The sequence below is a fragment of the Bidens hawaiensis genome, unplaced genomic scaffold, assembly GCF_021521415.1.
Source record: "Bidens hawaiensis isolate Kalapana, Puna unplaced genomic scaffold, B.hawaiensis_p1.1 tig00022524_1, whole genome shotgun sequence".
In the NCBI taxonomy this organism is placed as follows: domain Eukaryota; kingdom Viridiplantae; phylum Streptophyta; class Magnoliopsida; order Asterales; family Asteraceae; genus Bidens; species Bidens hawaiensis.
Genome location: NW_027493513.1, coordinates 12,735 through 37,361, shown reverse-complemented (window position 1 = coordinate 37,361; position 24,627 = coordinate 12,735). Strand labels below are relative to the sequence as shown.

The 24,627-nt window shown below is 33.3% G+C and overlaps 1 protein-coding gene and 1 pseudogene across 3 annotated transcripts; one reads left to right on the top strand and one right to left on the bottom strand.

Moving 5' to 3' along the window:
• Nucleotides 1-190: 190 nt before the first annotated feature.
• On the bottom strand, nucleotides 191-6,125 carry LOC143565791 (protein NETWORKED 1D-like; annotated as a pseudogene). Its single transcript, XR_013141131.1, has 3 exons — nucleotides 6,006-6,125; nucleotides 1,633-5,403; nucleotides 191-1,143 (listed from the first exon to the last, which is right to left on the bottom strand). The product of XR_013141131.1 is annotated as a protein NETWORKED 1D-like (transcript).
• Nucleotides 6,126-17,495: 11,370 nt separating this feature from the next.
• On the top strand, nucleotides 17,496-22,769 carry LOC143565789 (methylcrotonoyl-CoA carboxylase subunit alpha, mitochondrial-like). Of its 2 annotated transcripts, none has more exons than XM_077052655.1 (15): nucleotides 17,496-17,662; nucleotides 18,074-18,221; nucleotides 18,307-18,444; nucleotides 18,588-18,683; nucleotides 18,761-18,820; nucleotides 18,997-19,089; nucleotides 19,192-19,303; nucleotides 19,650-19,754; nucleotides 20,070-20,206; nucleotides 20,426-20,660; nucleotides 20,743-20,900; nucleotides 21,881-21,997; nucleotides 22,083-22,325; nucleotides 22,398-22,493; nucleotides 22,617-22,769. In XM_077052655.1, the coding sequence occupies exons 1-15, from the start codon at nucleotides 17,649-17,651 to the stop codon at nucleotides 22,623-22,625; spliced, it is 1,761 nt and encodes a 586-aa protein (XP_076908770.1). In that variant the 5' UTR covers nucleotides 17,496-17,648; the 3' UTR covers nucleotides 22,626-22,769. The 2 variants fall into 2 exon arrangements, with proteins under 2 accessions (XP_076908770.1, XP_076908771.1); XM_077052656.1 differs by having other exon boundaries at nucleotides 17,520-17,662; nucleotides 18,039-18,221.
• The last annotated feature ends 1,858 nt before the right edge of the window (nucleotides 22,770-24,627 follow it).

Below are 24,627 nucleotides of genomic sequence, written 5' to 3'. Positions count from 1 at the left end.
CGCATTTATAGAAAAAAGAGAAGCCATTAATTATAAAAAGGCCAACTTTAAACAGCTCTCTAATATGGCTTCTTACTGAGATTAGAATTCACATCCCTCATGTCTAAAACCCAAAACCACAAATTATCCATTAGTATATTAAACAAAAAATAAAACACACACTAAACCAACTCAGAAATCAAACAATCACTCAATCGCCTTTCGTCGACGGCTCGACACACGCACAGAAATGCCCTTTCTTCCGCCTCCCGCTACCAACAACAGCCGCTGCCTTCGTTCTCCCGCCACCATATAGATAATCCTTCAACAAAACCCGTTTACTGCCATCCAAAAACCTCGTTTTACCAGCAACTTCGGTTTCATCATCCAGTTTCACCAATACAAACTGTATCTTCTGTATCTCCAACTGCAGCCGCCCAATCTTTTCCGACACCCGTCTAGCCTGTTCTGACACCTTCTTTCTCCTTATACTCTCACTCTCTCCACTGTCACCGTCACCTTCGATTTGTTTAACAAATTTCCCGTTCAGCTCGTATAACTTTTGGATAGCTGATTCGGCTTCCATGAGCTGACCCTTTAACGTCTCGCACTCGATCATCGCTTTTCCTCGTCGGCTTTGTAACGTGATCTCAACCTTCCGTTTCAAATCCTCAATCGTAATCTGAAGGTTGGTTAACTTTAGAACATCGGAGTTTAACCGTTCAAGAACCTTCCGCTTGCTTTCATCGCCGCGAGAGTCATGGAATCTTCTAGAAGCTTCTATCTTATCCACTATGTTATCAAGGGACACGTCGGAAGCAGTTGGGTTGTGTTTGTACATGGTTTCCCATATCTCGTCTTCGTTTGTTGTTGTTGCTCGTTTGCTTACGTTGTATGATGAACACTCGGAGGCTTGATCGAGCATGATGTCTTTCGGGTCGGCTTCTGAGATTTCGGATCGTGATTTTGGTTTATTGCTGTGGGAATTTCTATAAGTTCTTCGATTTGCTTCATTGCGGTTTCTAGTTTTGCATCGGAATCTAACTTTTGTTGCATTGAGAGCATTTGCATTTCGACTACTGCCATTTCGATAACTTTGACCTTGCTTTGAAGATCTTGTAACTCCATAAATGGATCTTGCTCCATTGTTGTAGATTCATCAACCTGAAGATGCTAATTGTTAAATTACTTAAAATAGTGAAAAACCATTACAGTTTCTTAATTTCATGAAAATGTCCCTTAACCTAATTTTGGTATATCAAATGGCTTAAACTTGTAAATAGTACATGGATTTTGTCCATTAAAGTATCTAAACTTATCTAAAATGCACGTGCGTTTGATGTTCTTTTTAGAATAATGACTTGTTAACTCTTAAATTGGTCAAAACTTGGTATTTTTGTATAACAATAATGCATTTTTTTAACCAATTAATGAGTTAAAAAGTCATTATTTAAAAAAAGTTAAAGTATGTGCATTTTTTGATGAATTTTTAGAGACTTTATTGTAAAACAATTAGTTTAGTGACTTTTTCGTCTATTTTTTGCAAGTGTTTTTAAACCAATTTATGAGTTTAACGGTCATTCTTTAAAAACATTTAGAAGTATAGCGGTTATTTATGCTACTAATGCAAAATATTAAAATAGCAAAAATTACCTTTGTGTCCTCGTTTTCAGACTCTGGGACTTTGGTTCTGATACATGCATGATCCTCCAACGATATGATGCTTTCCTTCAAAGATTCAAGAACTGGACCGTAAGCAGCCAACCGAGCTCTAAGGCCTTCATTCTCGCATTCCAAAGTGTCGGCTTTTTCTTTAAGCAGTTCATGACTCACATCTTTGTGATTATTTTCTTCTTGAAGATTTGAACAAACTTCAGTAAGTTCATTAATCTTCTCCTCCAATAAAACTTGATAAATGTCGGAAATCTGCAAATCACCATAAACTTTTGATTATTGCGATTCCAAAAACCGAGCCTTTTCCTCTGTTTTTTCCAAATCTTCCGTCGATTGCTGCAGTTTGACCATTAAAATCTGGTTTTCTTGACTCATATGATCATTGTCTTGTGAAAGTCTGAGAATTTGATTCTTTTGTTGACCGTTCGTAACTTTGACCTCGTTGTTTTCCCTCTGCAAATCGGTTATGATCTCAGATAACTCGGTTTCGTCATTCCCTAAAATCATTATTTGTTGGACTGCTTCCTTGTGTTCATTTTCTTTTAATTGCAGCAAATTATTGACGTTTACTAAATCCGAATTCAGTTGATCACGAACAGATATAACTGTTTCCAATTTCTTCTCAACCATACACATTTCTTCATGTTTCTCATCAACGTAATTCTTCAAAGCTTGAGAGAGAATACTTTTACTTAAAACCTCGGTCAACATGGTCTCGTTTTCCTCTTCTAAATCACGAATCTTGTTCTTGAAATGAAAGTTATCTTTCAACAAAGACTCCTTTTCTTCAAGAACAACCGAATTCTCCATCTGTAATGTTCTGGAAGCTTCTAGAGCACTTGACAACTCACTCTGTATATTCTCTAGCTGAGTTCTTAGCTCGGACTCATTATTATCTAATTCAGCCACTTTACATCTCAACCCTTCATTCACTTCCGACATCTTACGGGCCTCATTTTGCAACCCGAGAATCTTTTCACCCCGATCACACAGCTCATGTTGAATAACACCCTTTTCCGCCTCGAGATTCGTAATTTCAGTTTTGAACTGGTTCAAAAGTGTGGCGAGAATCGATATCTCAACAACCAATTGCATGTTTTTTTGTTCGTTTTCAATTAGGGCCAAGTTTGTACCTTCAAACGTTTTCTGTATGCTATTGAAATAATATTCTTCCTGCTCATTTTCGGATCCCGGGTTTAAAGAAAGACCAGCAAACTTCAACAACTGATGCATCCCGTTCTTGAATCTTTCGTTTTGATCAGATAAAGATTTAATCTTTACCTGGTCGTCAGTTTTCTCTAGCTTCAACACATTAATCAGACTTTCAGACAACTTTAACGCTTCTTGGAGTTTTTGATAATCATTAAACAGAGAAAGGTTATTATGTTCAAGATCTTGTATGCATTTCAACAAGACGAAGATGTTGATTTCAGAACCGAAAGCTTTATCTAACTCTTCTTCAAATTCTTTGTTTTTGGCTTGACTTTGTTTTTCCAGGAGTTGAATTTGACTTTTCAACGCGTTCAATTGTTTGTCATTCTTTTGAGCAAAAGTCAAATGTTCTTGATTTTGTAAAGTCAAAGATACATTCAGCTCTTTGACTTTTTCAAGTGTAGAGTCTCTTTCTTTCTTTCTCCATTAATGAATATTTCTCTTCTAAATCTGCTTATTTCATCTCGAGATCCTTTAAGGTTGTTTCGGTACTTTCCATTTGTGACACTAAAATACCCTTTTCAGTAATAAGTGCAGACTTTTCATCAGCAAGCAATTGACATGAATCTTCAAAACTTTTTGATTTTTGCTTCAAGATTTCAAGTTTCACATGTGCATCAAAAAGGGAATTCTCAAGAACCGTATTCTTCTCTGAAACTTGACTTAAATTCTCAGTTGTCACTTGTAACTGACCTAATAAATTTGCCTTTTCAACAACAATATCAGATTTTTCTTCTGAAAGTGTTTGATAAGATTCTTCAAGTGACTTTAACTTGCACCTTACACCTTCCAGCTCAGCACCCAAATCCGATAACGAGTTTTCCAAAACAACGTTTCTCTCAAGAAGTTGGCCCATGACTTCCAATTTCTTCAATAAACCTTCTTTTGCAGCTTTTTCAGTTTCCCATTCGTTTTTCAAATTAAAGCTTTCATCTTGCAACTCTTTTACAGACGACCCGAAGCTTTCTGGGTTTAACCCGGTATATGCAACTTGCTCCAGAATCGACCCATGCCTTTTGTTCAGTTCGTTTAGTTCCTCTTTTAAACAGTATATTTCTTGCTGAAGCGCGTTTCGTTGGTCAACTCGAAGGTCAACCTCTTCCTCGAGCTTCCCATTGACTTCTTTCAAACTGCTGATCTCCGCCTGCATTTCTTTTAACGAAATGCCGGAAGATACGTTGAGCATGTTAAGATTCTTGTTCTCCTCGATTTGCTTTTGTATCTCTTGTTCTAAAACTGTGTTACGAGCTTCGATTTCCCGTAACACGTGGGCCCGGTTTTGTAACTCTCCCGCCATTGACCTTAATTCTTCTTGAGATTGCGCATGTAATTGTTGTAAAGTTTGAAACGCAGTTTCAGCCTCCACGAATCTTAACCGCTCTTCTTGTATACAAGTCCATAATCTCCCCAATTCCTTCTGCTTCTCGGTAATTTCTTGACTTTGACTCCCAAGTTTGACCTCTATTGACTCTAGATCCATGTGAAGACTCTTGTTTGAATTTTCTAGAATCAACCGTTGTTCTTCTGCACTTTTTAAAAGTAAAACTCCGTTATCGATCTCGGTTTTGAGCCTTTCAGTTTCTTCTTGTGCACAAACGAGTCTAAGTTCAAGACTCGCGATAGTCTCCATGCATTTCTGGTATAAAACAGTCTGTGCATCTTTCTCTTCGGTTAATTTAGCAATTGCTAACTTCAATGCTTCAATCTCCTTCTCTGCTTCTAGAAGCTTCTTCTCCAAATCTGATATCAGATTCAAAGATTGCTTGTACTTATCATAAGCAGCATCCCTCTCATCTTTCAATTGACTGATTTCATCTTTCAAATTCTGCTCATCAATTTCCTCAATTTTCTTTTCAGCCTGATGGTAAAGTTGAAGACTTTCCTCCTTTTCAGCTTCTAGTTTTTGCAGCATGTCTTTTAACGTTTGGGATTCAGCCTCGGCTTTACTTGCACGGTCAGCAAGTTCTCTTGATTCTTCTTGTGATTTCAAGATATCCGACTCGAGTTTGGCTAGCTTATCCAAACTCTCGATATACTGCTTTAATCCAGCTTCTTTTTCATCTTCTAATTTGGCAAGTGCTTCTTTTAGTAACAAGATCTCTTTATCATTCACACCTACACTCTCGAACCGATCGTGGGTCCCGTTCTTATCATTGCTGGCATCTTCTGAATCACTGAAATTGAGGGCTTTTCTTGCGGTTACTGTTGACCCATCTTTTAGGTCATCAGGGTCAAAACATGTGCTGGTTCTTGAATCTGGGGTCTGAGGTTCGTTATCAAAGGGAGAGTTAGGTGTTGAGTCATCCAACCCTGCAGGGACTTGATTTGGGAAGGCTTCAGTCATTGTTTTGTGGGCCTGGCGGAGGGCCCCGGTTGCATGATCATATCTCTCGGCTAAGGCCCGATATGCTCTGTATAACTCTTCAACTAGTTTCATAAGCTCGGGTCGCTTTTTGTAGTACATATCTGCCCTTCTAGCAAATGAATCAGCATCTTCTTCAATGAGCTTTATCATCGCTTTCACTTTGATATCCACATCTATTCACACAAAGAAGAAAAATAAACGCGCTATATAAAGTCGGATTAAAAACACACTTCATACAATAAATGATGAGAAAACACAGTGCATGATTAATTACATAAACAACCAAAACCTAACTTCTAGTTGGAAGATGAGAAAATATTAACGGCTATGTATACAAGTTTCTCAATATATTCAAATACTAAATGAAAATTTTTGTTACAGTAACTCCTAGATATCACAACTCGGATAAACTTGACCTAACAACGTGTCTTGATACAAACTGAAATATTCTCAGAATCAAATAAGATCTAGATGCTTAGATCGGAAAAGGTAAATATAAATCATAAATCATACACTGAAATAAATAACAAATTTTCATATTCAAATACTGTCTTACTGAATTAAAGTGATATTTAATGAAGTTCTATTGATTTCCAAAGTCACGAAAAAGAATGTTTTAAACTTTTAACACAAAACAGTTTAATACAACAAATTGTTTGCATTTACATATAAAAAATCTATCAAATCATAAAATATCTCGTCTCCTTCGAACACGTTGACTTCCACAAGGAACAACATAAATATTAAACATACTTATAGAATCATAAAGCTATACCGGTAAGATTCTCTTGAAGCCATTTTGAATTCTTGGGGCTGATGTGGCTGTTCCACCACCATGAATACATACGCCTCGAATCTGCCTTTGACAAAGAAGCCATGGTTCCAACCTTCCAATCTAAACCACAATCTTCAACACAGATATAAAACTTATAAATTTAATTTCCAGAATTCTCCCTGTAAAACAAACAATTTTCATATCATAAAGCAGATCAAACACAAATTAAAACATAAAAAGTAAAAAAACAATAATTTGCAAGCTAAAACTTTCATAATTACTGTAAATTGACTAAATTCAGACTGCGCCTAGTAATTATTGCTAATTATTAATCATCATAATTAACATTTATAACCCATAAACCAAAAAGCAATATTTCCTTTCCAATTATCCTCACCTACCTCCAAAATCAACAAAATTAACAACATTAAACATTAAACACTAATTAGCCCTAAAATTTAAAACCCACAACCAAAGTCAACTTTAAAAAACTGGGTCTTACTCCGATCGATCGATCACACGACAATTAACCTAAAATTAACAAAATTAAAAACTAATTAGCCCTAAAATTAAAAACACACAACCAAAATCAACTTTAAAAAATTGGGTCTTACTCTGATCGATCGATCACAGCACAATAAACCCAAATTAACAAAATTAAACACTAATTAGCCCTAAAATTAAAAACACACAACCAAAATCAACTTTAAAAAATTGGGTCTTACTCTGATCGATCGATCACAGAACAATAAACCCAAATTAACAAAATTAAACACTAATTAGCCCTAACATTAAAAACCCACAACCAAAATCAACTTTAAAAAATTGGGTCTTACTCCTATCGATCGACCACAACAAAATTACCCCAAAATTAAACACTAATTAGCCGTAAAATTCAAGACCCACAAACAAAACCAACTTTAAAAAACTGGGTCTTACTCCGATCGATCGATCATGAAATAATAAACCAAACCCACGATCAATCAATACCCACAAGTCAAACAAAGTCAAAATTGGGGCAAAAGCTTACCGGAATAATTGAAATTGAGCAGTGATTAGGATTGTGCAAGTGAATCAAGAGAATTATACATGGGTTTCAACCCATTACAGGGTGATTTGATCTGGCAGTGACGGTAGTTTCTAGAACCAACTGTAATTGGTCTGTATTTGTATTTGGTTCTTTCTTGTTGTTGTTGGTGGTGTGTAAAGGGTGGCGTGGGGTTTGCCGCTTTGTGCTTTGGAGAGAGCTGTCGGTTTGATAATAATAATAATAAAAGGAAAATGAGGTGAAACGTACGAGAGGTAACACAATATTCAAAATGAGACAAATTATTATTGTTCAGTAATTGTTTGGTATGTTTTGGACTACTTTTCTATTTATTTTTGTATTTACTTATTTACTACTCATGTATTTAACAAAAGTTACTTTTTTTTATATATTGAAAAGTATTTATTTATTTTGTTATAAGTTAAGTTTGTGAATGAGTTGGGTTTATGACGCATACCATTTATAGGATTATATGGTTAAATTTATCTATTGCGAATTTATCATTGACTTGTCTTTTAAACTCAAATTTGACTCGTTTTAAGTTCTATATATGTCTAAATATTAAACTTATCTTGTGAATAAATAGTCTGACTCGAATTTGGTTTATGTATATAAGATGATGCATATTGATTTGTTAATTGCGTTATAATTATGTAGATACTATTTTTTATGTTAGGTAAAGTTTATGAATATTTTGGATATAGTTTTGACACTCACTTATTAGATATGCTATAGTTTTGGCTCAAGTTTGTTTTAGGCTCGGTTTGATTCATGCCTTTCAGCGAGTAGCTCATGAGTGGTCTGACTCAATAGCTGACCTAATGACATGTGCTAACGAGCACAATCCGCGCTTGTGTAGTAATTGAAACAGATCAAGTCGCCCATAGGCAAAAGACTAGCAGGAGAAAGCTATGTATCAAGGGTGAGATGCGGTTGATGGTCCGTAAGGTCAAGGTATGGGGAAAATCACTAACATGGTCAAAGGCCAAGGGATAATGGCTTTAACCAATCGTCTCTTAACCAAACTCGGATTTGATATGACCGTTTGCCCCGTAGCACCACTCCATAGGACTAAATGACTAAATGAACAACATTTATGGACATCATTCTAAGTATACAATACAAGAACTATAGGTGTATTGATCGTGTTTGGTATTCAGGTTTTGGGCTAATTAATTAGATCGGGTTATTTAGGTTTTTTATGCATTCATTCACATAAGTGAACGAAATGAAATTGGGAATGGGGTGGTGAATAGTTATGGAAGATGTATGAATTTTATGTAGGATGGTAGTTTGACCCAGTCAACCCTTTAATACAAATTTACTTATAAATTAATTCAGATATATGAGTTAATTATATAATAGTTTCTAAAAGAGTAAAAAGATATGAAATCGTCTTAAAATGGCTTTCACATAAATGTATTTAACGTCCTATTCTAGTCCGTTTTCACAGATGAAGAAATTAAGAACGAAAGATGCAATTTTCAATATTAGTTAACTTATAGTTAGTTATATTTAACAAAAAAATGAAAAAAAGGTTAAAGAAGGAGAGGTGAGCCCGAACTCCAAAGGGTAGCTAAAGGCAATCCCGAGGATTAAATAGTTAAATAAGATCATGATGGTTAGCTTGTCAACTCTGACGTCGTGATTGGTAGCACTTGTTCACGTGCTAAAATCAAGATTCGATCAGTTTTATACTTCTTTTAGTATTAGTATTCTAATTCTTTAAATTTTGCCTGGCCAAAAAGCTTTTTTTTTTTTTTTTTTTTTTGACACTAAACTTAACACGCTCATTTATCATTAAAATCAAAACGATTACAATAAAGTGGAAGGTAAACGGGCAACAAGCTGCACCGTAACCTCCTTTTGAATATCAAAACCAATTATACTAAAAACAAAGAGTTAGGTCGTAAGAGGCGACAAAAAGCTTTCAAATTTTATATGCTAAACCAGCCTTTGGAATTGGTCTCATCATACCAAATTGCCAATTATTCTTTTGGATTCTCTAATCAATTAATTTGTTAGTATTACTTATTAAGTATATATATTTTGTGATAATATATACTAATAATAATAGACAAATTAGATTTTAATTTTAAATTATTACTTAATAGTATAATTGATATTAACCATTTGACAAGTGACACAACTTTCATTTCTGTTGTAAATAATAATTTACTCACATAATCATCATAGATTTATACTTCATTCTCACTCGCATGGATGACTATTGAATAAAATTGGGAAGCATATGTGATGCATCCTTTGTAAGGAAAACCAAGCGAAAATTAAGCTTAAATCGAGTAGAAATCTATGATAGTTATACGAGTGAAATCCTCGATGACAAAAGTAAAAGTTAAGAGTGCCGGCAGTTAAATTGGTAGCATAGATTATTATGAGGCAACAACTAACCGTTCAAATTATTAAAAACCAATTTATCTTTATTATATTATAACATGGCATGATTTCTAACGGGATTATAAAGAATCAAACGTGAATTTATTTGTGTTTATTACTTCATGTTTAGCGGTTAATGATTTTGTTCTAACTATATTAAGGTAGAATTTTGGTTTTAAATATACCAAATATCTTCAATTCCATGTGTTCTTGCCTGGATTAGTGAACTAAAAATATACTTTAGGCAACTGGTTTGCACTAACATCATAACCATGTGGGATGACAAATCAATAATATTTTATTGTATGGTTGTGTTCTTGTTCCTAAATAACCATATGGGCAGATGGTTTGTATATAGTTTCAACTTTCAAGATGATGGTGTGGATGTTGTTCCTAATAGGCAGTTATTTTGGTGGTGAACGGTGGAAGAGGTTTTTGTGTTTGATCGGACATTGCGATCACTATGTGAAATACATGTGAATCTGTTATCATGTAACAAGTACTTTAGTACTTTTGCTCTCATATAATAAACCCGTGTGATAATTTCATGTCTTCTAGAGTTCCAGTGCTTCAAAGTTGCTAGGGATTCAATATAACTGACTTAATGACTTTAAACATTCAAGCCAAAGTTATATATGAGATTACTTATATGAATTGCGATTAATAAATAAACAATATATTATATATGGTTCAGAACTATACATAAAACGATTACATATTTATCTTTACATAGTTGTTACAACATAAATTTAGTGAAAATGATATACCTGAACGATTTTTTGTATTGATCTATATTATACATTATTAGTGAATATAAGAAATACATTGTATAACATCTTATTACACCATAAACTAGATTTGTTGTATGTTTTTTTTCTTATATATAGGTACTAAAAACATGTTACGTTGATAAGTTAAAAGTGCCCGCTTATTATTTCTATCATTCTCATTCAGCAATTATCTCTTCGATATCATTGTCAAATCACATGTTTTCCATTCATCTTTATCATCCCAAAATCATGATATGTATATCCTTTTCTTCACATTCAACCCTAAACCGTTTCACACTTCAAATAAAACAAAATTTATTTAAACAATGTAACCATAAATAAAAAACATTAATAAAAAATAGTAATTATACAATAATAATAATAAAAAAAAACAATATGTTCGGAATAATCGGCTCTTGATTATGAGGAAGATTTTTCTATACTAGGGGAATGAAAAGGACATCCTGTCCATCCTTCTTCCAACAATGTATAAATTTAAGGCTATGAGTTATACCTATCTGGTGGAAGGTCTACGTGGATGTGTGACTAACACCACACCGCTTCCCTTCCTCCAGAAAAATTGCGTAGTGGACGTGATAGCTACACCTTTTGTTATGCACGCCTAAGATAAACTGGAGAAACTGCGGTGTGATGTGGAGGACACAGGAAGCGAGGAACACCATACCGGTGTCTTGCAGTGGAGCTGTGAAATTGGTGAGTCCACGCTAGTATAACACATAGCCTAATAATTTTCATAGGTTTAACAAAATTGAGTGACTATCATGACATGAACATACAAATGCATGCTTTACATTAGGTTTTGTTGTCTTGGATATTTTTTACTGGTTTATAATTTTTTTTATAAAAAAAGAGTAATGTTATTAGAATGGTTATTTTGTAAGAAAAATATTTTCATGAGTACAAAACCTAACCATTTTCAACTACGTACATATAGGCTTTCATAAGTTTGGTGGATATGTGATTTCACTACTCAATTTAGATGAGACTAATTAAAAAGTTAAGAAATAATAGAGCAAAGACAGTAAAAGAAAAGGGAAAGGCATGACGTAATCTAATAGTTGTTATTTATCAAAGAAAACAAAAACGAAGGCTTGGCTAATATTGATATTGAGTGGGTGTGGGTTGGTTCGTAAAAGAGGTTGGTGACTGGGTGGCGTGCGGTGGACGGTGGCCCCACCGTCCACATTCTCTATACGACACTCTATCTACGGTGGGACCATCTTCTCTTCCAACTTCCAATCATATACTCCAGCCTAGCATCTTCACTGCACATGTTTTTCTTTTTTGCTTTTATTTTTTCTTTTCTTTTTCCTGTGTTAATAAAGATGGATCGTACTACCGGTCTTCTGATCTTTAATGTTTAAATAGTTTGTTTTTTGATTTTCTGACTGTACAGAAATAACCTTTATCTATAAACTTCTTTCAAATATTTTTTTTCTGATAGCCAACAAACAGATAATTGACTAGGTATGTCATACGGTGAACTGGCCCAACCCAGCCGTACGGAGTCCTTAAACGCCTCCAAGCTATCTTCTGTTCTGGGGAAACCCCACCCGCCCGAAGGCATACTGGTGGTAGTACCCGGATCCCGGTCTTCGTTCATTGAGCCACTCATGCGTTGCCCAAAGTGTTGTCAATGGTTATTGAACTTAGGTCTTTATCGAAGAACACAAACTTCCTACCACTATCCAGTATACCATATTGAAAAGGACATTGTCTGTTTTTTATACCATTCATATTGTTTGTAAGTGTGATACTGATTAACGTTTTTTTATTTTACTTTATTGTATTCGTTAACTAATGCGTCGAATTATTGATTATAATTTGGTGACTTGCGTAGTTTGTTTGGTGAAATTGTTTGAAATGCTTGCTTATGAGAGTTAGGACGTTGGTTGTGTAAGTAAAGTTGAACCACACCATCAATACAATTTGGATTTGAATTGGTTTCGCAGCTTGTGCTTACTAGACATTCAAACACTTTACTTTTGACATGTGTTAGGTTGCTCGAAACTTATAAGACCATATAGTATTGTAATGTGCTAATCGAAACAGAGACTTTCAGACAAAGGGCAAAGGCAACTTTAAGAAAAAAACAAATTACTTTATACAAGTGAAAACATTTAAATTACGCAGCATCGTGTTTTAGCGATAATTATCATAAAATTGTATACAAGGTCAAGACTTAAAACTCAAGAACAACAACTTAAATCTTCTCCCGTACACCCACAGCTGTAAAACTTAAAAACATGAAAACAATCAATTCACCGTGAACCATAACCTTTTCACTCAAACTGCAAATAATAATAAGACATTTATATCTAACAAGTCAGACTGAAAATGTGAATAAGCCTGATTTATGCGAGAAAAGAGAGACAGGAGTAATAAAAGTAATCCAATTCCAATAACTTCTCTCTTGCCTTAGATTTTGACTTCATGCAATGAGTAAGCTAAATATCATGATCTCATGATCCTATTATGAAGAATGATGGCTTCGAATTTGGTAGATATTTGGCTCACATTCATAAATTTTATAAAAGATAGATTTATAACTGATGTGTGCAAAATGATTGATAATAATAATATAGTAGTTTATTGCACCATCAGCTTTGAATTTATAAAAAGATTTTTATCCAACTAACTACACACACATACCTAATTGCATCTATCATATACGTAATATAGCTAAAAATCATTTTTATAATTCAAAGCCAATAATGCAATAAGCAAATGCATCTATCATATAAGTAATATAGCTAGGCTAAGAAACATATGTTGATCCATGGGCACGGTTGCGTGGTATCTCCTGATATTAATCTTTATTAATATTATCTAACATTTAAATGATAAAAGTTAACTCTAAAGTAAAATACCTTTAGAAAAACACCATAAAGACAACTAAAATGATGTTTTGAATATGTAATGAGAGAAAACTATGATCTAGGTGTTGAATCATTCTAACATGTTAATGACTACTTTGATTGACCATGATTCATATAATTTTTCCCTCGATGTTAAATTTTGGTTAGGACACTTAGATAAACTATCACCTACAGTTATTTAAAGGCATATATTTGAACCTTTTGAATAATGGATTTTACTACCCGAATCTGAATTCAAAATTTTGGATATATGAAGTTATGGATATCCGATTGGATAGTGAACCGGATATCCTAAAAAATAATAATTGTAAAACAATTTAAAGAATTACTTTTAAAAATATTTCGAATACCCGAAATATCCGAAAAATTGTCCGAAGTATCCAAAAAAAAAATCCGAAATTATCCAAAAAAAATCCGAAATTATCCAAAATAACCGAAAAATTATCCAAATATCCAAAATTTATGAATGATATTTATTATTTGGTAATTAAAAAAGTATTTCGGATAGTTAGGATATCAGAACTATCCGAAAATTTTCAAAATCACTATCTGAATCCGAAAATTTGGGAATCCAAGATTAGGATATCCGAATTTTCGGATAATTTGGATTCGGATTTTCGGATACGGATTCAGATTCACTTTTTTTTAACACTTCTACTATCACCTAGAACTTCATCACCTGATGCGTGGCTACCCTAGGTTCACTATAACGAAGTACCAATAACATATTGTCTCAGTTAAAGGTTGAGAATTCAAGTTTCGTGATAAATTAATAAAAATTGATATCTCATTATCAAAAGTAGATTAGCTTGTCTTTAGAAAAAACACATATGCCTATCTTTCCTCTTTCTTACTAAAAACAAGATACTTCCTATGAGTATAATTTGAGATTCACATAGTACTTCAACTAAATTTAATTTTGTATTGAAGGTGGTGCAATGTATATTTTCCCATTTATGATAATAAATAATAGGTTTTACTAGTATCTACAATTTCACCACTTTATTAACTTAGCATATCTACTACAAAAACATACAACTTCCGTAGCATGATAAAAGTGAACCATAAAGTCAAATCACCTAAAAAGCATCCATCATTAAAACCACTAGCATAGTACCTTCTTCAATTCAATAATTATTTTCTTTTACATTTATTAGCAAATAATTTCTTAATTATTGTTTTAAAATTTGGAAAAAATTCTAAGTCCGTCAAAATAACTTGAGAAATAGTTGGTAGTTTAGTATGAAAGACACTTTATTAAACAAATTACAGTTATGTTTAACCATTATTTCTTTACTCTTGTTTTTTCCCAACAAAATACGTTTTGGACAACTTTCGAGTCGTAAGTCGTTCTCTAGCATATTAAATTGTTACTTACCTAGATGGGGTCAATAGACGATCAAGAAGTTCCATGGCTTAGGTTAGTGACCACCATTGCAGTTAGGAAGGGTGCTACCCTAAGATCACAGTGTGATAGTCATTTCCTAGTATATTATATTGTTAGGCAACGTAGATGAGATAAATCGTGCTAATTTGGAAGTTGGAACAATATATACAAGATCAATTAAGAAGGCGTTAAAAAACACAGGATTTGTTTAATAAAAGTAGATGAGGCAAATCCGATCCTACTAAAAACAAAGTTATCATTCTTCGACGTCGACGAGTTACTGTGCACGACCCATTGAACCCTTTTTTCATAAACGTAGTAACATCAGGGGCAAGAGAACCAAATGTATCGAAAGCAAAAAAGAATGAACGCGTGTTGATTTTCAACACAAGTCTTTTCGTGCTTGGCATTTTTTCCTGATTTTACCTTTAACACAGCCTGCCTAGCAACAAACCCAGTGTCCTTAAGCCTGACAAGAAGGGACACTCTATTATTGTTAAGATATTACAACCTTTTTATGGTTGCTACACTTATACGGGATTAAGAATGTGTTAAAAAACACAGGATTATGATTCCCTCATATAAATACAACACATAATATAATAAGTAAAAGTCGTATATCGGTCTAACACCCTACCTCCATAGCGTATAATATAAATTGATGTGATTTGGGTAATTTAGTATAATATATGTTCTTGATATATTCTCTTTATTTGAACATTTTATAATATAAAAGGGAAGTACCATTTTTATTATATGTAATTCAAGTCGTAGTAGAAACATTGTGTTGATCTAGGATAACTGTATAAGCATAATACTAGAAACATGTTTGGGCCATTAGGCTAGTCACGTGAAGTTGAACCAGGCCCAATAACTTTTAAACCAAAGGCAAAAAACGGTATATAGTTCCTTACTAAACTAGGATAACAACCCGTGTTACACACGGACGGAAAATATATCAAGAAATAATATAAAATGTAAAAAACATATTCAATCAACACAAATATTTGACATAAGTTTTTTACCAGCAGATATTTACAAAAGATGTTAAACTATGTCTATAACATAAAAAGAAAATACTTTATAAATAAATAATTCAGTAAATAAGGAATAATATAACATAAATGAACCATTATACCTGAAAAAAATAAAAAAACACATTAGTAACAGATTTTGTAATATTATTTGAAAGCTAAGCTTACAAATACATACCAGGTTTAAACTTATATTTTCACCCGTGTAGAGTTTTCATTCAAAAACCTTTTGAAGCAAAAAATGTCGATTATAGATGAGGCGAAGAATCTGGTTACAAACGATGGGGAGCGTTATGATTTTTGAACAAAGCATGTGCCTTTTAAAGAAAAACGATAACCAGTTTAAACCTTGGAAATTTAATAAGTTTTTTTAATTCTAACAATAATTAGAATAATTAATATCATAATTACATTAATAAGTTATAAAAATATAAAAGTCAACATCATTGATTAAAATTTTTTTGTGAATATGTGGAAATTAGATTTATGAAACGTTGATGACATGGAAGCCAATGTGAACAACCTAGGTGAAGGACATGTGGAAAAAATTATGTTGTTTTAATATATTAGTTAGATTAGATTAGATGCTCGATAAGTCAATTACTATTGTTTGACTAATATTATACCAAATAAAGGAATGTGTTAAATATAATAAACTAATATTTAATTCTTATAACAATTAGGTTACTATTCATATATAATAAGATTTTCAAATTTTAAATTGATAGGTCATAAAAATAAATTAATATTAGTTAAACTTTGAAAAAGGCGTATTAGGAACAAAAAATCACAATATATAAACATAATTTTAAGTAACAAACATATTAAAAATCATATCGATTAACCGATAATTTAAAAAAAATCATACCTTTAAACCATAAATAGATTAAAACATAAATCGATTAATAGGAATAGATTAAATATCAAATCTATTAATCGTTAGTATAATAAATCATGTAGTTAAACCCTAAATCCAGAAACAGTGAATCAAGTTGATGTCGTTCTTCACAAAAATCAAACACTAAAATATAAATCATACCTGATAATTGCAAACGATTAACATATTTGATGTTGTTTGGATTATGAAACCGACAAATCATGAAGAACTGATTATATATGAGGCGAAGAGTCTGGTTACAAACAATGGGGAGCGCAATGATTTTTGAACGAAGCATGTGCCTTTTAAAGAAGAAATGATGAACAATTTAAACCTAGTAAATTTAATAAGTTTTATAAATCAAACAATAATTAGAATAATTAATATCATAAAAGTCAATACCATTGATTAAAATTTTATTGTGAATATGTGGAAAATAGATTTATGGAAGGTTGATGACATGAAAGCCTATGTGGACAATTTAGGTGAAGGACATGTGGACAAAATTGTGTTGCTTTAATATATTAGTTAGATTAGATGAGATGTTGTTCTTCACAAAAATCAATTAAACACTAAAATATAAATCATACCTGATAATTGCAAATGATGAACATATTTGATGTTGTTTGGATTATGAAACCGACAAATCACGAAGAGCCGGTTATAGATGAGGCGAAGAATCCGGTTACAAACGATAGGGAGTGTACAAGAATTGCAGTTACCAAAGGATCATGTTTGTGTAAATTACTGGTCTGGTGGGATTTGGTAGATTGAAATGAGTATTGCATCATAAAAAGTGGTATTGGAAATCACACTAGCATCTGTTTGAAAATGCTGAGCTATGGTTTTAAGTATCATACTGTTTATATCTTTTAAGCTACATATGAACTAGGTTTTAATGTTCATGCCACAGATGACGAAAATGTTAATTCTAACACAAGGAGATTTGTGATTATACTTTATGAGCATGATTTTAGCACTTTAGGTTCATATCTTTCTGTTGGTAAATTGCAGTTCAGTTTCATCATAGATTAATCTCAGGTTTTGTTAGTTTGTTGATATTTTTGTGTCTAACACATTCAAGGACATAGCTCATTAGTGAATATTATCTTTTCATAATAGGCTATACATCCAGGATATGGTTTCTTATCAGAAAATGCAGACTTTGCTCAACTTTGTGAAAATGAAGGATTCACTTTTGTTGGACCCCCTGCATCTGCAATACGTGAAATGGGTGATAAAAGGTGCATATATCTGTAAATTCTTTATATATGATTCATACTTAAAATCTTAGTGTGTTCTCAGTTTATACAAAAGTGTTATTGGGGCTGAGAAGTAAGAGATTTTCAATATCTTTATGTTGATATCTGTATTTTCAATAGCCTTCAAATTTTTCTAACTAACTTGCGGTAGTATCTATTACCACATTAAATTAATATTACCAAGAAGGAAATCAATTTTTGAGGTGAAATACAAACATATTTAGCTTCTTGCATCATTCGTTTGGCATACATATACATCCACTGGCTTAAAATCAAGTCATCTCTATTTCTGCATTCCGTCTTCAATTACTTCATTTCCTTTATATGATGTTTTCTTTGAAATATTTCTTCTATTCAGCATCTTCTCATTTGATGCTATTATGTTACCATCAGTGCATCAAAGAGAATAATGGGTGCAGCAGGTGTGCCTCTTGTGCCTGGATATCATGGTCATGAACAAGATATTGATATCATGAAATCAGAAGCAGATAAGATCGGATACCCTATTCTAATAAAGCCCACCCATGGAGGTGGAGGAAAGGTACTTTTTTTAACCTAAAATAGTTAATCTTGTTTCAGATAATATAGTTATGTCAAATATTGTGTAAATGTTTGCTGAGTTTCAGAGTATGAGAATTGTGGAAAGTCCAAAAGAGTTTGTTGACTCATTCTTAGGAGCCCAACGAGAGGCTGCTGCTTCCTTTGGTGTAAACACAATTTTGCTTGAGAAATATATAACTAGACCAAGGCATATAGAAGTCCAAGTAATCTTCTAGTTACACTGCTTTCAAAATTACTATTTTTAGTTACAACTTTAACTGATTTTACTTTTAAAATTTATGAAAAATAACCATATCCATCTAATCAAATAACCATCTAATCTTCATTCTCAACTTCATAATGATAGGTATTCGGAGACAAGCTGGGAAACATTGTATACTTGTATGAGAGAGATTGCAGTGTGCAGAGAAGACACCAAAAGATAATTGAAGAAGCTCCAGCAGTAATTCATACACATATGTAATCTTATAGTTTCTTTCTGTAATTCTTCTGGAATTGTGACAAACCTCTGTTTTGCAGCCAGATATCGTTAACGACTTCAGAACACGTTTGGGTCAAGCTGCTGTATCTGCTGCCAAGGTAAGGATCCCTGCAGAGCGTTAATATGTATAGCTATTTTAAGTATCTAAGGAGTAAGTTTAATAATTTGGTAGGGTATCTACTTAAATTTGTGCGTTCTCTTGGTTGTAATTGTAGAACAGTAAGATATTTTCAGTGGTTTTACTGAAATGACAGTTTGTGTGTGATTATTATAGGCGGTTGGTTATCACAATGCTGGTACAGTTGAATTTATCGTTGATACTCTGTCTGGGGAATTTTATTTTATGGAGATGAATACACGTCTTCAGGTACATGCTTGTGTCATCACATTAATTAACTAGCAAGTGATTAGTGAAGGATAGGATACCTGTGTTGCATTTAAATATAATTTTATTACATTCTTTTCTCAGGTCGAACATCCTGTGACAGAGATGATTGTTGGTCAAGATCTTGTAGAGTGGCAAATTCGTGTTGCTAATGGAGAATCACTTCCCCTTGATCAAACACAGATTCCTTTATCGGGTGAATTGTCACTTCAAATATATTTTTGTTCCTGTATTAATTTGTTAAATATGATTATAGAACTATACTATTACAATGCTATACCTTTTGTATAAAGCAATGTAGAAGGTTTTATGAGATTGACTACATTTCAAATGACTTTCAACCTGTTTGATTTATTTTTCTATAGTTAGCTTAACCCATTTGATCTGTCGATAAAACATAATCAAAATCAATCCATTTGTATCTGAATGTTAATGCATGAAAATATACAAAAAGGCTTTTGAATTTTCTATCTTTGTTTTGCCACATATTCTTTGTTTGATGTGTACAATATATATATTCTTAGTTTGATTGCAATTTGCAGGTCATGCTTTTGAAGCCCGAATATATGCTGAAAATGTGCCAAGAGGATTTCTGCCTGCAACTGGAGTTCTTCAGTATTATCATCCTATTCCAGCCTCGCCAAGTGGTATGTTTCTGCTTAAATCATAAATATTATGTTTCTGCAACATGTAGTAATATCTAGTTTATGACGGGAAGTTAAAACATTCTTTTCTGCTGAACATATGATAAGATGAAACAGATATTTCTTTGAACCCTTAAAATAGTAGTTTAATAATTTCATTATAGCAAGACATCCATGCTCATAGGCTTTTTAAACAAAATGGAATTGTTAACTCCCGTTTTGTCCAATAAAACTTCTAAAAGCTTTTGGTTAACTCCATTTTTGTTCAATAAACTTCTAGAATGAAATTATTAAACCACTTGATATAATGCATGCCAGTTCGAGTTGAGACCGGAGTTGAAGAAGGGGACACTGTAAGCATGCATTACGACCCTATGATTGCTAAGCTTGTGGTTTGGGGAGAGAACCGCGCTGCAGCATTAGTTAAACTGAAGGATTCTTTATCCAAGTTCCAGGTATACTTTGTTACCAATATCTTACCGTGGTGAACTTAAAAACAATTTATTACTGATTCTTCGATAATACTATCATTTTGCACTATTATTTCCAGAATTTGCATATATTAGTTAAATATTTCATAACACGTAGTAAAAATATCAAACCACTAATTTAATATGATTGCATAATCATATTCTTGATAATATTGTAATTACACATGTACATACTTTTGGCAGGTTGCAGGTTTGCCCACAAATATTGAGTTTCTGTACAAACTAGCCAACCACAAGGCATTTGCAAATGGTGAACTTGAAACCCATTTTATCGATCAATTTAAAGACGACTTATTTGTGAAACCAAAAGATTCCATATCAGCAGGGGCAGCATATGATGCTGCTAAACACAGTGCAGCCTTAGTAGCTGCATGTATTTGTGAAAAAGAGCGCTCACTATTGAAGAAAAGCCCACCTGGTACACCTGAAAACCTTTTCTTTTAAAATTGCTTATTGTTAAAAAAAAATTGTTTACCTAATCATTAATAAATGTGCTTTAGGTGTTCTGTCTGTGTGGTACACACATCCTCCATTTAGACCCAACCTTTATGCTGCACGCTCAGTAGAACTAGACTGGGAGAATGAGTACCGTGATAATGCCTCAGAGCACCTCACTCTTTCCATTGATTTTCTGCCAAACGGGAATTACCTCGTCAAGGTAAACATCATAAGAATGCTAATAAGTTGAGCTAGCATCGTAGCCTATTTTCATCTATGTTGGAGGTGGCAAAATGGGGTGGGGAGTTTAAACAAGCTGCCGGGCTGTTTGTGGATTACTCGAGCTTGGCTCGCTAACAGCTTGAAACGAGCCGGACTTAAACGAGCTCAAGCCTAAGCTCAAGCTTAAATTGGAGCTCATTTGCGAACAAGTTCGAGCACAATGAGCCTATTATTCCTCCCAAATTACCATAACGAAATAACCGAATGCAAACAAAAACCAACGCTTTGGTTATATATTTTTGTAACAACCGAACTTTTGGTTGGCTTCAATTTTGCAAGTAATTAAAACTGAAATAACCGAACTGAATATGCGGATTTAATATTGAATTTTAACTTTTTAAGTAATTTATAAGAAATTTAATAAAATAGTGTAACCCAAATGTTTTAGCCCAAAATAATCATTTGATTATTAGTTAACAAAAATATTAGGTCCAAACCGAAACTGAGTTTTCAGAAAATCAAAAACCAAAATTTGGTTTTTGGCTTGGTTTGAGCCCAAAACCAATCCAAACCGACCCATGCAGGCATGTACGCCCCTATATAATACCTTTTATATTATATAATAACTATGCACGTGCATATAGTTACATAATAGATATTATATCATATAAACTTTGTTCAATATTTTTAATTTTGTTCAAGTAATTAGTGTGTCATCACTATGATATATGATTACAATTCAGCATTGATGTAACTTTTTGAATAAAGTGATGTTTGAGATTCTAACGAAGATGAAGAAAAAGCACTTTGGGCAATGTACTCATTCAACTCAGTTGACCTGATTTCTTTTCAGCTTACTCTTTTCATATAAACCGTTGACCGTTTGGATAAAACATAATCTGAACCGCGCTCACATAAATTTTATAAAACATTCAATATCAAAACTTACAATCAAGTCTTTATACGTATTATTTACAGACGGGGGAAAACAACTCTAGTCATCTGGAAGCCTCAGTAACACACCTGGGAGACCATGATTTCAGAGTTGAGGCTGATGGTATTAGCAAGAATGTGAATCTTGCCAGTTATTTAACGGTACACAGATTTTGAATCTTTTTATAAATAATTTGTGTCGATGATTATAAAACTAATCGGCGATCTTTCTTGTTAAAACTTACAGGATCGAACCGAACACATTCACATATGGCATGGTTCAAACCATCATCACTTTAAGCAAAAAGTCGGGCTTGATTTGTTGGATAACCTTGAAACGCATGATCACCGAACCCGTGAGTCTGCATCTCATCCACCTGGGACAGTTGCTGCCCCCATGTCTGGTCTGGTGGTTAAGATTCTGGTCAAAGATGGAACGGAAGTTGAAGAAGGTCAACCTTTGTTAGTTATGGAAGCTATGAAAATGGAGGTATGAATTTATACTCTCACAAATCGTTTATAGTTCATTTTGAATTTGTTACTAATATATGGTTATTAATAGCATGTGATCAAGGCACCGACCTCTGGCATTGTTAGCGGGCTTCAAGTCGCTCTTGGCCAACAGGTCTCTGATAACAGTGTTCTCTTCAGTGTCAAGGTTAGGCACTTCAATATTGTTATGTTCAGAATGTTTTTTTTCTGTTTTGAGATAAGAGAAAACTCGAACCCATTTTTGCAAAGACAATTTTGACTAATAAAACAGACCAATATGTTTGGACAGGCTGCATAATATTGAGGTGCAAATATGGCCCAAGTAACAGTAACATACTATTGGCAGACGGGAGTTGATACTAAATGGGGTTTATAACCAGAGTCGACTCCTGTGGCTATGTAATATGTATATTGTAGATTGTAATTGTAATGCATTTCTTAAGTCATGAACTTTTTATTAGTTTATTGATGTACCTTTGAGTTTTATCTCTCTTGCTCATGTGTAGAGGTGAAAAGGTCGGTGGGTAACTCATAACGAGTTAAAAATGGCGGTTTTCAGCGAGGGCCAAAATAGGTTGGTTTGACTTTGACAGAACGGCTCGAGTGATGTTGAAAATGTTTAATTAACCCTTTGTTCTACTGAGATATAACATTGACCCGTGTGACCTGATTCAGTTTTTACCAAGGCATAATTGACTCGTGTGATTGACCTGCTATAGATAAAACTTGACCCAAAAGGAAATCATTTTTGAAGGAAATGTGTCGCAACTGTCAGCTACTAATCAGATGTGTTATGGGTTGTTAGAATCGTAGTTGAATTTTGAAAGCAAAGAATTACTTACCCACCCACCCCACTCCCATTTGCTGTCATGATGCATGTATCTGTTGTTTTATATATCACTATTGTTCTAACAAACGCGACAAGTGAATATAATAAAGCAAAAATGCATATCCAAAAACTAATAGTTATCAAATATGAATATGTTTGGTAAAGGGGTCATGTCATTCATCAACAAATATGTTGATTTTAGTAAATGCAATTTGTTCATGGACTCATTCAGGCTGCTTTAAATTATTAATCTAGTCAGTTTGAGTCAACCTAGATGATCTAATGGCTAAATTTGGGTTTACTATATTATTTAACGGGCAAATTTTGGTTTACTTAAATTATATAACGGGAACTAATATAAATATGGTAATTTGGCAAGACCCAAAATTTTTCTTACTAGGAGCTAAAAACGGTGAAGTAAAGTTACATAAACTTGTAACAAGAAAAAAACACACGATTAAGCTGCCAAAATTTTTAATTTTTAATGTGGTTTGATCATATTTGCCACTTCCGTCCAACAAATTCTTTTTAGCATTTCTGTCATCATGTTTTCATTTTCTTGTCATTTCAGTCCGGTTCACTGACTTTGTTAATTATTTCTGTTAACATAAAAGTACTAAAATACACTTAATAAAAAAATAAAACTATTTTAACTTTATATATAGTAAATTGTCGTAATCGTCCATGTACTTTGGTCACTTTTTACCATTTCCGTCAAAATGCGTGTTACTTTTATTTCTTTAGCATTTTTTGTCATGGTTTCATTTTTGTGGGGAAGTTAGGGATTTGGTTAGGGTTTAGTGAGGAGGATGAGGCGATAGTGGTTAGGTTTTTGGAGGATAATGATAAACGATGAGGTTGCTCTGGCCGGTGAGCTGCTCTAGTGGCTAGGGTTTCATATGAGGAGAGAGTTAAATTGGTGAAGAATCTGACTGCAAAACAACTGTTTAAAATTATAGTGAAGATAGATATTTGTATTTATAATGCATGATGGTGAGGTTTACAGTGGTAAACAGTCACCGATGTTTGTCATGTGATGTAGGTGACGGGTGGATGATAGGTTCAAATAAGAAGTTTGATTTTCCTAAAATGGTTGATAGGTTCAAATAAGAAGTTTGATTTTCCTAAAATGGTTAGGAAGGAGTGTATTTTAGTCTAACACTTAACTATCAAAACCCACTTAATGTAGTTTCAAAAACCTAGTTATATTAATTTCAAAAACCCACTTACATAAAACCCAATTACATATTTACTCTCTACAACCACCACCACTCCACCGCCCACCGCCACCACAACCGTCACCCACCGCCACAACCTCGCCGGAAAAGTCCGGAAAAACACAATAGAAAACACTATAAAAAACACAATGAAAAAAAACACAATGAAAAAAACATAATAAAAAACACAATTGTATAACACAATGTAAAAAATACAATGGAAAAAACACAATGAAAAATACTATTGTATAACA